At 36.8% G+C, this 15,934-nt stretch overlaps 1 protein-coding gene across 1 annotated transcript in view; it reads left to right on the forward strand.

Annotated features, from left to right (window-relative positions):
* The window catches only part of LOC133074058 (EGF-like and EMI domain-containing protein 1), a 548,755-nt gene that overhangs the window by 399,973 nt on the left and 132,848 nt on the right, over positions 1-15,934 (forward strand). The window contains exon 5 of the mRNA XM_061168016.1: positions 6,626-6,748. Within this exon, the coding sequence (XP_061023999.1) occupies positions 6,626-6,748 (123 nt within the window). The remainder of the gene's footprint in view (positions 1-6,625; positions 6,749-15,934) is intronic.

The raw sequence follows: 15,934 nt of genomic DNA on the forward strand, positions 1-15,934 counted from the left end.
ATGAAGTATGGATTTTATTTAATAATGTACCAATATTGGCTCATTAATTAAAACAAGTGAGCCATACTAATATAGATATGTATACTAATGGAATATGAAATAAATGGGGTATATGGGAACTATCTTTGCAATTTTCCTGTAAATCTGAAAATGTTCTAATTTTTTTAAGTTTATTTAAAAATTAAGTGAAAAAATGTCATTTCCTAACAAAATCTGAAAAAATAGCATTGCCAGCAAATACATATGAAGAGAAACACTGAAAGCAGTTTTCAGACAGAGGGAACATTATTCCAAAAAGAAGCATAGAAGTAAAAGAAGTAATGATAAATATCAGAAAAGGCAAATATGTGGATAAATCTAAATTACTATTGACTATGTAAAATAACAACAATAAATCCTTATGCCTTCTAAATATCTGAAATTCAAACACATAATAAAAATAATATAAAAAGATGGAAAAGCATAAAGATGTTAAAGTATAAGTTTCTAGGATTGTCAGGGAAGTGATTAAAATACTAATTTATATTAGACTTTAATAATAGATATTGTAATATCCACAGTAACGGCTAAAAGGATAATAAAGTAATATTTAACTGACAACCTAATAAAGAGTGCATGTAAAACACTAAAAATAATAAGTTTATTTTTTTGATAATAAGTTTAAAAGAATATAGAGAGTAAAAGTATTATACAATATATGGAAATTTAGAAAAATAAGAAAATAAATGGTAAATTTAATCCAAATATGTAAGTAATTACATTAAAGGTCAATGATATAGTTTAAAGATATTAGTTATTTAGAATAACACATGCAAAGATACATGAATATAATTTCTCAATTTAGCAAATACACAAAAATTTAAAAGTAAAATTTAGAAAATAAAATGTTTTTGGACAAGACCAAGTATCTGGGACCTTTTGGTGTGAATCAGATGTCTTATGGACAAGATGTCTAATGGAGTTTTTGTACAAGACCAAATATCAAAGAATTTTTTGGCATGAACAAATTGTCTTAGGCATGCCTTAGACAGGACCATATTTTCTAATACCTCAATTTTAATAAAAAAATGTAGCTGGAGCTAAAGAGGAACATTTTATAATAGCAAAGCTTTAATCTGTTGGAAGATGTGGCAGTTCTAAACTTGTTTGCCACTCATAATAGGGCTTCAAAATAAATAAACCAAAAATTGCAGTCAGAAAAGGACAAAGGTAAAATCAGGGAGAATTCACTATGCCTCTCACTAACTGATATATTAACAAACATTAAAAATTCATAAGGCTACAAAGGTATGAGGTGCATGATTAATAAACTTGATCTGATTATACATTTTTCCTAAATATATAAGTATCATACTTATTTGAAATATCTGAATCTGCCTGCGGTGCGGGAGACCTGGGTTCGATCCCTGGTATGGGAAGACCCCCTGCAGAAGGGAGTGGCAACTCCCTCCACTATTCTTGCCTGGAAAATTCATAAACAAAGGAGCCCAGTGAGGTATAGTCTATGGGGTCGCAAAGAGTCAGACATGACTGAGCAACTAACACACACACACATAATTATATGTTCATATATACGTACAGAAAACATAGCACCTGGCAACTGTACGATATACTTTATTTTCAAGTAAATATAGATTTTTTTAAACCAAAATTGGCCATATGCTGGAATATAAATCAAGACTTAACAAATATTGAAGAACTGAAGTCATGAAGAACATATTCTCTGTACACAGGAGAATTAATCTATCATTTCATAATAACAAGATGATTGGAAGTTCCTCAAATGTTTGAAAATCCCCCAAATATACCTAAAATGACCCAAACAAAAATGTTGATTTAGATTAGGAAGTATGTTGAGTTGAATGATAATTAAGTCATAACACAACAAAGCCTGTGGGCAGATAATCCTTATTTTTAGGAAAATGTATAGCCTTAAATGAACATATCAGGGTGATACACTGTCTCCAAGAAGGGTACCATCAATTTCTTTTTTCGCTGGACACACCTACAAAGCCCATATTGTGAGAAGAAAGTCTTCCATCTCCTGGAATCTCAGCTCACCTGTGCCTGCATTATCCAATAGATGTCTAAGAAGGGACGCTATGTGACTTTCAAAGCTAGGTCATTAGAAGCCTTACAGCCTCTGTTTGGATGTCTTAGAATTGTCTCTCTGGGTAATGATAACCACCATGTATTGGTAAAATGTCTCTATCCTGAGACCACCAGGCAATGAGAAATTCAAAGTTAGGCATGTGGAAATAAAGAGAGATGCCTGAGCAGTCTCTCATATGTTCCAATCGTGTGCATGCTCAGTTGCTTCAGATGCGTCCAACTCTTGGCGATTCTGTGAACTGTAGCCTGCCAGGCTCCTCTGTCCATGGGATTCTCCAGGAAAGAGTACTGGAATGGGTTTCCATGCTCTCCTCCAAGGGATCCTCCAGATCCAGGGATCAAACCAGCATCCCCTGCATTGCAGGGAGTTCTTTACCACTAGAGCCACTGGGAAGCCCATGTTCCCAGCCCTCTCAGCCCAAATCCCAATATCTGAATGAATAAACCTGTGTGCAAATCTAACCCAAGCTGTCACCTGACTGCTAGCATATGTGAAAACCCAAATAAGGACCAGCCAGGTGACTCTTCAATCCCCAAAAGTGTGAACAATAATAGTAAATTGCCTCTTTAAATCACTTAGTTTAAAGGTGGTTTGTTTTATACTTATAGGTTGTCAGAAATATTTTTAAAGAAGAAAATGCCAAAACTCAGTTAACTTAATTTCATAATCAAGAACTTAGAAGCAAAGCACTGAAAGAAATCAATCCAGCCAAAAGTTTGTCCTTGGAAAATATGAAGATATTGGGTTGGCCAAATTATTCGTTCAGGCTTTTCAACTAGATAGATAGATAGACAAAAATCTGATGAAGATGAAAAGAGAAGACACACATTATTTATTTCAATATAGGAAAATGACCTTGCTACAAATTGAACAGGTGTTAAAAAGATGGTATGAGAATGTTATGAATAAATTAACAGTAGTAAATTTGAACATTTATATGAAATGGACAAATTCCTTCAAACATAATTTGTCTAACATGTTTAAATGAAAATATTCTTATTCTTATTTATTTTAAAAGTGGAATCAATAATTAAAAGTCTACACACACATACACACATACACAAACCCAATCCCAGGCCCAGACAGCATTATAACTGAATTCTTCCAAACATTTAAGTAAAAAAAAAAACCTTAAAATTTTTCAGATAATAGAAAAAAGTGGGAAAATTGCCTGTTTATGATACAAATACTCAAGAACTAGAATAGAAAGGAACTTTCCTAATCTGATAAAAGTAATCTATTAAAAAAAAACACCCTACAGTACACAGTATTCCTTACAGTGAAATGTTAAAATGTATCTTTATAATTTCAGAAGCCAGACAAGGATAAACACTGCTACAATTTCTCTTTATCATTCTATGTGATCTACTAGTTAAAGAATCAGTATTTTAAGAATTGAACAAATGGACAAAATATTTGAATAAGCACTTAAACAAGATTTTATCCAAATGGCCAATAACATGAAAAGGTGCTTAACCTAATTAATCATCTGGAAAATGCAAATTAAAATCACAATGTGATGCTATTGTATACTCTCCAGAAGAGCTAAAATGAGAAACAAAACAAAACAGAATATCACAAGCACTAGAAAGGATGAGTAGCATCTGGTCTCCAACACACCACTGATGGGAGTGTAAATTAGAATCACCTCTTTAGAAGACTATTTGGCTCTACTACTAAAGCAGGATCTAACACAGCTTTTCACCCAGCAATTCCAATCCTAGATATATTATCCAACAGAAATGTATATGTAGGTCTATCAAAGGCATGTGTGAGGATGTTCATAGAAACACTCTTTACAATAACCCAAAATAAGAAAATAGGTAAATTCCCATTAACTATGAAATGGGTAAATAAAAAATATGGTATACTCATATATGTGAATGATATACAGGAATAAAAATGAACAGACTACAAGTACAGTTTCATAATCTCAAGCAGAATACTGGACAAAAGAAGACAGACTCAAAAATATGCACAGTATGATCAGTTATGTAGAACTCAGAAAGACAAAACTAACCTATAGTGTTAAAGATTAGGGTGGTTGTTACCTTCGGCTAGGCAGAACTCTCTGGGTGTTAGCAATGGTTTGTTTCTTGGGGTTGCATTGCTATATTTTATGTTTGAAGACTTATCAAACTGTTGCAGGAAGGGGGACCCCTTCCAGGGCCCGAAAGTGGGCTCTTGTCTTACACTCAGAAATGAATTGTCTGAGGAGACACATGTGCTGACAAAGCAAGAGATTTTATTGGGAAGGGGCACCTGGTGGAGAGCAGAAGGGTAGGGGAACCCAGGAGGACTGCTCTGCCACTGGCTTACAGGTTTTATGGTGATGGGATTAGTTTCCCGGTTGTCTTTAGCCAATCATTCTGACACAGAATCCTTCCTGAGTGATGTGGTGCACACATCACTCAGCCAAGATGGATAGCAGCAAGAAGGATTCTGGGAGGTGGTCGGACACGTGGTGTCTCCTTTTGACCTTTTCCCAAACTCTTCCGGTTGGTGGTGGCTTATTAGTTCCATGTTCCTTACGAGGATCTCCTGTTGTAAAACAACTCATGCAAATGGTTAGTAGGGACCTGGCCAGGGTGGGCGGTTTCAGTCAGTGTGCTTCCCCTAACAAAACTTAAGACATGTTTACTGTTGTATGTGTATGGCACACTTCAATGAAAATTTACCTAAAAACTAATAAAGTGTATTTCTACAGCTGCAGAGCCAGGCCTCAGGCAAATCAGTTTTATCCAGTTAAGGTGCACCAAACCCCACTCTGCATCATTTTTTTTTTAGTTATCAGTGCTCTGCAATCTTGATTCTACCATTATGGAGACTCATCTCCCTTTTGGCAGTGCTTCTACTTTGTCAGCTACTTTGGGTGGTCCTGACTTAACTCATTGCCCACCCCCGTCTCTCTCTTGCAGCCACAATTACCTCATAAAACAAATACCATTGTCAGCAAGTCAGCGTACAGAAGCGGCTACTTTGATCAGAACAGGCCACTCACTGTCAAACCTACAGATAATTTGGAATGCTTATCAACTGGAAGCTGGTTGGGGTGTACATAAAATCAAGCCCTATCTGTAAGGATGCTTTCTGACCACAAGTTAAGAAGTAGGCTGTGGACATACCCAGCACATGGATACAACTACATCACACTTCTGTTTAGTCCTGCACCCCAGCTGGATTTGAGCCATTGGAAGTCAAGAAATTACCCTTTTACCTTCCCCTACACTGTCTAGTGCATGCCAAAGATGTAGTGGTTCAGTTCAGTTCAGGTCAGTTGCTCAGTCGTGTCTGACTCTTTGCGACCCCATGAGCCAGAGCACGCCAGGTCTCCCTGTCCATCACCAACTCCTGGAGCCTACCCAAACTCATGTCCATTGAGTCAGTGATGCCATCCAACCATCTCTTCCTCTGTCATCCCCTTCTTTTCCTGCCCTCAGTCTTTCCCAGCATCAGGGTCTTTTCAAATGAGTCAGCTCTTCACATCAGGTGGCCAAAGTATTGGAGTTTCAGCTTCAGCATCAGTCCTTCCAATGAACACCCAGGACTGATCTCCTTTAGGATGGAATGGTTGGATCTCCTAGAAGTCCAAGGGACTCGCAAGAGTTTTCTCCAACACCACAGTTCAAAAGCATCAATTTTTTGGTGCTCAGCTTTCTTTACAGTCCAACTCTCACATCCACACATGACCACTGGAAAAACCATAGCCTTGACTAGACGGACCTTTGTTGGCAAAGTAATGTCCCTGCTTTTTAATATGCTATCTAGGTTGGTCATAACTTTCCTTCCAAGAAGTAAGCGTCTTTTAATTTCATGGCTGCAATCACCATCTCCAGTGATTCTGGAGCCCAGAAAAATAAAGTCAGCCACTGTGTCCACTCTTTCCCCATCTATTTGCCATGAAATGATGGGCCCGGATGCCATGATCTTAGTTTTCTGAATGTTGAGCTTTAAGCCAACTTTTTCACTCTCTTCTTTCACTTTCATCAAGAGGCTCCTTAGTTCTTCTTCACTTTCTGCCATAAGGGTGATGTCATCTGCATATCTGTGGTTATTGATACTTCTCCCAGCAATCTTGATTCCAGCTTGTACTTCAGTAATTATTTATCTGAGAAGACTGCAACCAAACATTTAGTGGATAAATAAGTGACCTTGTGTTCTAACTTGCTAGTTCCTCTTCTCAGTCTCATCCTGAAATGATGACTCGGATGTGAAATTCCTTGTTCTACACCATAAGCCTCCAAATTCCCTAAACTTGGACAAGCCCTTAGGACACTGTTCAAAAGTACATCAAATACCAAAGATTATGACCTGTCTTTTTCTTTACACCAAAACTGGAGTGTGTTAGCTAAAACTGGAGTGTGTTAATTAAAATAAGGTATTATAATTTTATCTCATCTGAGGTCAAACAGTGATGTCATGCTGTGATGTTGTATTCAGTGGAAAGCCACTGAAGTCTCTTTGTGTGTCTAGCTATAGGAAGCTAATTTCTGTTTGCATATTCAATTGCAGATATAAATGAATGTAGCGCTGACAATGGTGGCTGTCAGGACCAGTGCTGTAATACAATTGGCAGTTATTACTGCAAGTGTCAAGCTGGCCAGAAGCTGGAGGAAGATGGCAGAGGATGTAGAGGTAACAGTTGGGACTGTCTGCTTCCTGATAAGAGAGAACATCTATGTAATGCAAAAGAGGGGGATGTCTTTGATCCAGAGCCAGTTGAAATGCCTGTGCTGAATGTTGTCAAGAGCACAGATCTTCCTCTCATGTCTAGATTACAAAATTGTAACCCTAAGAACACTTCAAGTAGCTTATTATAAGAAACATATGATTATACGCTGGTTTGGTTGTGTCATGTTCTGATTATGGAATTTCAATCATTCATTTAAATCCCTGGGTAAAGTACATATTTGTGAAAGCATTTTGTTTAATTCTAAAGTGAAAATGGTGCTTATCATAAAATACTCGTGTGTTGTTACAATGGAAATAAAGAGACGCAAAAGCAACCACAGGACCAGTATTTTTGATATAGAATTAGCTTTTTCCCCACAAACTTCCATTTTCTGACTCCTTTTAAAATTAATTCCCTCCTTCCTTTATTTATTAATTCATCATTTTGTTCATTTGACAGTCATTGAGTTGCTGCTCCGTATCAGGCATTATTCCATGCTCTAGGGATATAAAAATTAATGAGAAATAAATTCTGCCCTGAAGGAGCTCACTGATTAGAGGCAAAGATTGAAACATAAGCCGAAAACTTTACAGAATAGTGTTTTAAGACATTATAGAATGAGGTTAAGTGCGTTGGATTCAAAGAGACCTGGATTTTAGTTTCAACTCTGTCACTTAGAATTTCTGTAACCTTGGGCATGTTATTTAATCTTGCTAAGACTCTTTCCTCATCTGTAAAATTTAGGATAATGGTAGCTCCTAAAACCACAAAAGTTGCTGAGGGAATTAAATAAGATAATGCATCTAAAGCACTTAGCATAGTGAGTGGCTATAGTAGGTATTCAAATGATAACTATGAATTGTACCCTAATTTATGACCACATTGTTTCCCAGATTGGGAAAGTAATTGGGACCAGAGATCACTTCCATGTCTTCTTCTCAAAAAGAAGAGATACCCAAAATATAATAATCTCTTGTACCATGCTTTTTAACTGTCCTTTCTGACTTTTTCCCTATCTATTTTTACCATTTAAATGCTTGAGCATTTAATGTATTCAGCCTTTTTCTTTAGATCACATAGAAATGCATTTATTTTGTTTCCCCATTGACCTTACAAAAGCAAACTCAGTTTTTCCCCTGACAATGTCAGTTCCTAATGGGACATGTATGAGTAAGTTAATGGGCGAAAACAAGAGAAACAAGTCATCCCACTGAAGGTGTCTGGGACTGGGACTGTGGGTTTGTTGGGACTGCCAAGACAAGACAAGTTGTGGGTGTGAGTAGGTTGGAGAATTTCTCAGATTCTCAGGAAGCAGTGCAGCTCACTCTCTTCTGGACCATCTCTGGCACATAGCAACAGGATGGGCTGCAAGTAGACAACCATATGTTTGAGGGTGACTACATCTGGAACTTTCTGAGACAAGTTTCATTCCAGACATGGTCCTCTGCCTGTAAGGGTGTGCATTTATAAAGGCACGTCCTAAATTCAACCAGGTCCTCTTTCATTCAAGTGAGATCATCTTTATTTCTGATGAGGCTGATATGATGTTGTCAGTATGGATTCAATATCAGAGAACCAGAGGGTTCAAGCACCTCATGGTCCAAATGATAGGTAGGCTAATGCCCACTGAAGTTAGCATGATCTGCCTGATGAGAATATTATTTTCACAACCCTCTCCACTTCCTGACAAGCAGTGAACTCTTTGTTTCTTTTTGGCTGAGTATTATTATTATCAACATGATCATTATTATGATACATTTGAAATGCCAGTAGAGCAATTAGCTGTTACATTTGACAATTATTGTTGTTATTTTTATAGCAACTATTAGTCTGGTAAGGCATGTTAAACTTTATATCCACTAATTTATTTATATGCAATTATATCTCATGTTTTAATTGAAATTAGTCACTCTTCATATACATAACATTTAGAGAAGTGATTTCCATGCTTTCATATAACTGATGTTCATTTCTGCACAGTATATAAGAGTAACGTGGGTTATTTGTGAGAATTAAGAGTTTGACACTGAATTAACACTGGCTTCCTATTTACTGAGGTGTAGCACTGGGGTTGATGGTGTGGGATGGAGCAACTTGCCAATAAAGAACTGCCTCTCTCAGTCCCATACTTCCTAGCATCTTTTCTTATTCATTTCTTTGAATGACCATTTGATATATATAGTGATGTTAATGATTCATTATGGTGGATTTTTGAACATGCAATGATCTCAGATTTGTTTATATACATAATTTAATAAAAATAATAGAGGTTGTTTTGAAATTAAATCTATCCTAAAACCATTGCAAATGGGCATTTCATTTATGTGAGGGCACTAATGAGTCATTCATATGTATTTACTTGATGTTAACAGTAAAGGTTGGTTGGTTTCAAAGGCTATTGTGTTGAATGCTGAAGATACAGAGTTAAACAATCATTTAAAGAGACTGTTTGCATTTATATAAATTGTATTTAACTATTTGAATTGCTTTTTAAAATACAGATCAGAATTTTAGCAGACATTTATTGTAGCATTAAAATACATCTAGAGTCTACCCTTTCAATGGAATTGAAGCATTTTAAACGGCTAATCTTATTCCTTAACCTTTTCTCTAAAGAGCTATAAACTTGTGGAGAAGTCTTCTGATTAGCTCAGGTACATGAGTATCCCCTTCTTTCAAGCATAGCAGTGAACCTAAAACACAGTTTCTAACTCATCCTGCAGGTAGATTATTATAATGTGTAAATTAAATGTACAAATAACTGCATGCCACTGAATACTGTGAGAATATATATATATAATTTTTATATATATGAAGGACATAAATTTTTCTTCTTTAACTTGTTAATGTCGGGTAAGATATTTAAGGCTTTTCAAAAATGTGACCATCTTTGCATTTCAGGAAAAAATCAATTTTGTCATTTATTTGCTATTAAATCCAATTTGCTATAATTTTATCATATTTGCATCTATAACCATGAGTGAAATAGGCCAGTAGTTTGTGTTTCTCATTTGCTTTTATGACAGTGGTTCTCAAATGGAGGAATTTTGTCCCCCAGAGACATTTGGCAATGTCTGAAGACATTGATTTTCACAACTGAGGGGAGGGAGTACTATTGGCATCTATTGGGTTGAGGCCAGGATACTGCTAAATGTCTTCTTCTGTTACTCTGATTGTACATATGCTGGACCTTATTCTATCTCACATACTGCTTTCATATGTTCTATTTTCTTTTCTCTCTTTACTACATATGCTCAGTCTTATTGAGTTTCAAATATCAACAAGTTAACTTTATATCTTTAGAAGCCTCATTTTTCTCAAATAAGTAAGTTCCTTTATGTTGTATGTTCAATTTTTATACCTGTATCCTTTTGATATTTTGCACATAGCTATTCTATATTCTGTGTCTGATGCTAATTTCTATGGTCCTTGTGTGGGAATCTAAAACTATTGCTTCTTATTTCCAGGCTACAAGTTAGACTCTCTTTTCTTTCATGCTGCCTATGCTTCTCATATAAAACTTCTCACAGAGCACTGTGTTTGTTTAAACATTTAGACTATCTAGAATTACTTACAAGATCAGGACTATCTCCTAGGTAAGAGCCATGTCTTATCACTTTTTCATAACCACATCATAGGTGTCTAGTGCCTACCAGAATTCCATAAATGCTTACTGAATGAATGAATAGATGAAAGAGTACATGTTGAACCAGTCAGAAATGCATACAGACATAGTCAGTATACCTCTTATTTGTTTCCTTATGTACAACTTTTAATCATGCTGGGTTTGTCATTTAGAGTCTGACTAGTTAAACCATTTGGTTATTAATAGGTCAGTGTAAATATTTGCTGATAACAGATCTGTTTCATTTGAAAGGGCAAATCACATTTTTACTTTTAGAGGGCAAATCAAAATCTTAGCTTGAAAATCCTGACATTTATCCATGTGAAATATCTAAATTATTGGCATGGCAACATAACTAGTGTGACTCAGCATGGTAGTACCATGGAGTCGCGGACTTTTTCTAAATTAATGGTAACTAACATTGCTGTACATTGTAATCAGTGAACTGACAAAGATAATGAATACTGAGTGGACTGTTTGGATATAGCTTTCCATTTGGAAGAAATAAATGAACCTAAAGGTATATTGTTTAATGAATTGACAGTCAAAATATTTTAAAGTAATTTGATAATATTTTAGCCAACTTTTTTCTGAAAAACATTAGAAATAGTATGAATAAACAATGTATCTCAGCAAGCTGTTATTATATATGGAACTATAGAATTTTTGACTAAAACAAAAGTTTTTATAGGTGGAATCCCAAGGAAATTAAATGATTTGAACACTCTCAAAATGCTAATTGATAGACGAAGTGATACTGGAAACCAAGCTTTCGTATTTCCCCTCTGTGAGATTGATAGACAGTATGAACTGCATACAGAGCAGATTAATCAGAACCATGGAGTCTAATTGCTACAGAGGCCCAGAAACCCTCAGCTCATAGAGGCTACAATCTACAGAGGAAAGAAATTAAAACCTGAAGAAACTGATTTCCTCCAATTCCCAGATGGTTTATTTACAGAGCTAAGACCAAAATCAAGCTCTCCTTTTTCCAATTGCCATTCTTCCAATTATGGTCAATAAGCATTTACTGGGTAACTAGTGACTGTTCAGCCTTGTGTGGGGATAATCTAAACAGTACTAAATTAATGCAAAACTTGGTTTCTTTCACCATAGTGTTTCAGTATCATTAAGCATAGAGATATGGCCCCTGCTGACTCAGTGGGTAAAGAATCTGCCTGCAATGGAGGAGACACTGGAAATGCAGGAGATGCAGCTTTGATCCCTGGGTTGGGAAGATCCCCTGGAGAAGGAAATGGCAACCCACTCCAGGATTCTTGCCTGGAGAGGAGCCTGGTGGGCTATAGTCCAAAGGGTCACAAAGAGTCGGACACGACTGAGTGACTAAGGACGCACGCATGAGTAATTACGCTATATGCTCTGAGAACTCACCCAGGTCTGCTCCTTACCTCCAAGCAGCACCAAATCTAAACAATCTGCTTGTTTATCCTGATATTAGACATCTCCAATCAGGGAGGTTCTGCACGTCCTTTTCACAGTTTTGATAAGCCTGTCTATCAAGAAAGCTTTTCTTATGTGTAATCTATATTCCTCCTGCTGAAGTTTAAGCCTAAATTTTATTTTCTTCTTAGCTCAGAAAGACTTAACAAATCAGAACCGTCCCCCCCCCCCCATATTAATTCTTCACACACTTACAGAGCATTTCTGTGCCCTCCTCAATTTACTAAAAACATTGTACCAAATACTGGAAGCTGTTGGCACTTGAAGAAAAATTACCGCCTATCTATCTTTCCATCCCTGTATGTATCTATCCATCTATCTACATACATAATACACACATCTTAGTTTTTGAGTTCATAAAATTCACTTGAAGAAATCATTATTAAGGATTTATTTACTTTTCTGTGTTGCTTCTTTTAATAGTCATTTATAAAGGTCCTCTTGAACCTCTGCTGGTATTAGGGAGCATATACAGATACACAGATGGTAAAGAATCCGCCTGCAATGAGGGAGACCTGGGTTCTATCCCTGGGTTGGGAAGATCCCATGGAGGAGGGCATGGCAAGCTGCTCCAGTATTCTAGCCTGGAGAATCGCCATGGACAGAGGAGCCTGGTGGGCTACAGTCCATGGGACTGCAAAGAGTCAGACATGACTGAGCGACTTAAGCACAGCACAGCACAAAAATAGTAATACTAGCTCCCTGACCTCCTTGCGCTGACAAGTCTGGTGGCGGGGGGATGGGGAGAGATATAAATATAAAATGAAGAACAATTTGAGAAAATTCCCATACAGCGTATCCTCATATATTAAAAATTTGTCTGTTTTGAATTTATCAACACATTTATAAAATGGAATTCATTATGTTGAAAAAAACTATGAATCACTTAAAATTCTTGGGATTTATCATATTTGAAACATAAAACTATACAAATATCTTTCTTTTCATCCATTCATCCATCTAACAAACTATGTGTCTGGCCCATACACTGTGGACCATGTTGAACAAAACACACACTTTGGGTTTGAATATTTAATCTGACATTCACTAACTATGAGATTTAGGGGAAGTTACTTAATATCCACAGGCTGTCCCTTCTTCATCTATCAAACCAGAATAACAATATTTAACCTGATGTGAACTGAGAGATTAAATGAGATGTTGTAGGCAAACAACTCGGTTGGTGATAAGGCTCCTTTCCCTTACTTCATGACCATAAGAAGAGGGATGTTATCAGTTCTGAGATCACTCATTCCCTTCTTCCCAGGGAAGGAGTTACTTCCCTCTCCAGGGAGTTTGGAGAAAGGAATATAGAATTCAGTCTACCTTCCTGTCTCCTCTTTAGGATCTGCAAAAGACCTTCAGGAAATGGCCATGCTGGTCTTCTCTGATGCATGTTTAAGTAGGTCAGGACCCCCAGGTCAGGAAGACATAAGTTTTCCAGTTACACTTGTAACCAGCTCTGAGCATTTGCCTAATTCTGCATACATCTTTAGGAAACTTCTAAATCCTTTTCTCCAGGTTCCACTTTAACAAAAATCAAGTTGCTATTTTGTCTACCTCTACCTATTTTGGATTAAATCACAATTAATTCAAAAGTCAAGCAGGGAGTACCCATTTGTTAACGTATCTTTTTATATACTAACACCTTGCATTAGCCTAATACATAATAGGTGCTCAATTTTTTTTTTTCATTTTTTCTTCCCTCATTTTAAAAAAATTTCCTCCTATGCTATATGTTGCTGAATATAAAAATATGTATGAGGCGGTTATCTTTCTCTCACCAAGGAGCTTCCAGCTCAATAAAGGAGATGAGTATAAGATAGCAGGAGTAGCTATGTGCAGGCACAAGGAAAATGCTATGGGAATTAGCCAGAGAATGAGATAACCCACTGTTGAATCATAGCAGGAGTAACTATGTGCCGGCACAAGGAAATGCTATGGGAATTAGCCAGAGAATGAGATAACCCACTGTTGAATCAAAATGCCACAGGGAACAGTGAAAGTGAAAGTCGCTCAGTCAGGTCCAACTCTTTGTGACCCCATGGACTTAGTCCATGGGATTCCTGAGGCCAGAATACTGGAGTGGATACCATTTCCCTTCTCCAGGGGATCTTTCCAACCCTGGGATTGAACCCAGGTCTCCCACATTGCAGGCTGATTCTTTACCAGCTGAGTTACAAGGGAAGCCCAAGAATACTGGAGTGGGTAGCCTATCCCTTCTCCAGTGGATCAGGGAACAGGGACAGGCACGAATCATTCAGTCCTGGGACTGAACCACATTCCTTCCACTTCTTTAATTACCTTAAAAAAAAATCCTATCAGAGTACTACTTCGTACTACTTGTCCTGCTGTCTCTCTTCCTTCTTGTTTGACACTGGGAGGCATCTGAGATTTGAACAGCAAAACTGCCTCTGCCACACCACGATCATTCTTTGTAGAAGCTCTGGATGTTTTCTTAAGTATCTGCGTCTCTTCATCTAGAGAGAAAGCACATATAATTCAAATCTGAAACTCTGCTATGAAAATGGAAATCCACTTTATCTCTTTTGAAGTTAATCTTTTAACTAAAGCCCATCATTTCTCCCCTAGTAATTCAGAGTAATCATTTCAACACCTCAGCTTTCAGCTAATACCTATTACAGTCAAAAGTGTCTTTGGAAGTGAAACAAGCTAGAAGAAACCGTAACTGATATAGATTCTCCAAGATGAGCTGGCCCACTACCCAAATTTCATTAGAGGCACAGATCTATGGCGTGGTTCTTATAATAGGTGGGGCTTCCCTGGTGGCTCAGATGGTAAAGAGTCTGCCTGCAATGTGGGATACCTGGGTTTGATCCCTGAGTCAGGAAGATCCCCTAGAGAAGGAAATGGCAACCCACTCTAAATATTCCTGCCTGGAAAATCACGTGGATGGAAGAGCCTGGTGAGCTACAGTCCATGGTGTCACAGAGGTGGACATGACTGAACAACTAACATTTTCTTTCCTATAGGTGATGCCAAAGGAGGGACACTGGAAGAAAAGAAGTCCCCAAAGTATGAGGCTGATAAGCAAGACATTGCTTACAGGGACTTCTTGTTGGTAATATGCCAGGACAAAAAACCTATGGCAAACCTACTGTCTCAATAGCTCCTGACACTTGCAAAAATGATGAAACAGAACAGCCAATCAGGTCAAATGTCTGTATGGGAGTGTCTGGGAATGGTGGGCAGCAAGGGCCTTCCAGAGTTTGGCTCATGTTCCTTAAATTTTACTGTTTATCAGGAAACATAATATAAATGTATTATTCTTAAGAATAAAAGCTTTTACTTTCATTCACAATTATTTTGAGTTTCTCTATTTGATCCTCTTTAAAATGAGCTGATCTTTCTGAAAAAAATATATTGTTACGTTTTTCATTTTTTTTCTAAGAAAAAAATCCCCAACTGAAGCACCCTGCCTGAATTCAGATTTTTGTTTTCCCTCTCTCTACATATTTTTTGCAATATGGAATCACACCCTCCAAAAGATGAATATGATCCTGTATTCTAAACAGTGGTCTTTTTAGACCTGTGAAATGTGGAGGTTTGGTTCCTACCTTTCAAGACCCATATTATTTTCTGTTACTGTCATAAATAGTAATGGATAACTAATTCTTAAGATTTTCTTGCTCAAAGAAATTCTTCATTGATTTCTAAAACATGGAAGCATCAATTTCTAAATAATGGAAGGAATCATTAAGGGGAACCCTGAATATATGTGTGTTTAATTTTTAATCAGGAAATAAGCCAGTTAAAATTGATAGCTAGTTTGCTATTGGCTTTCATGTGTCTATTTTCAGTGACCTTCTAAAGGTCAGAATTTCCTCACTCTAGGACCTCATAGAGAGAATTGAAACCACTCATTTCTGAAAAAAAATGTATACTTTAATTCATAAATTCAAATTAAGCTTGTTATTATTATTAATCTAGTTCTTCATTTATTCATAGACCTAGTATACACTTCCTTGAATACAGGTAATATCAATATAAAAAGACGTCACTCATTTCATTTATTGTGGATACACTTGATGGTAATTCCACA

The sequence above is a fragment of the Dama dama genome, chromosome 19 (genome assembly GCF_033118175.1).
Source record: "Dama dama isolate Ldn47 chromosome 19, ASM3311817v1, whole genome shotgun sequence".
Lineage (NCBI taxonomy): Eukaryota > Metazoa > Chordata > Mammalia > Artiodactyla > Cervidae > Dama > Dama dama.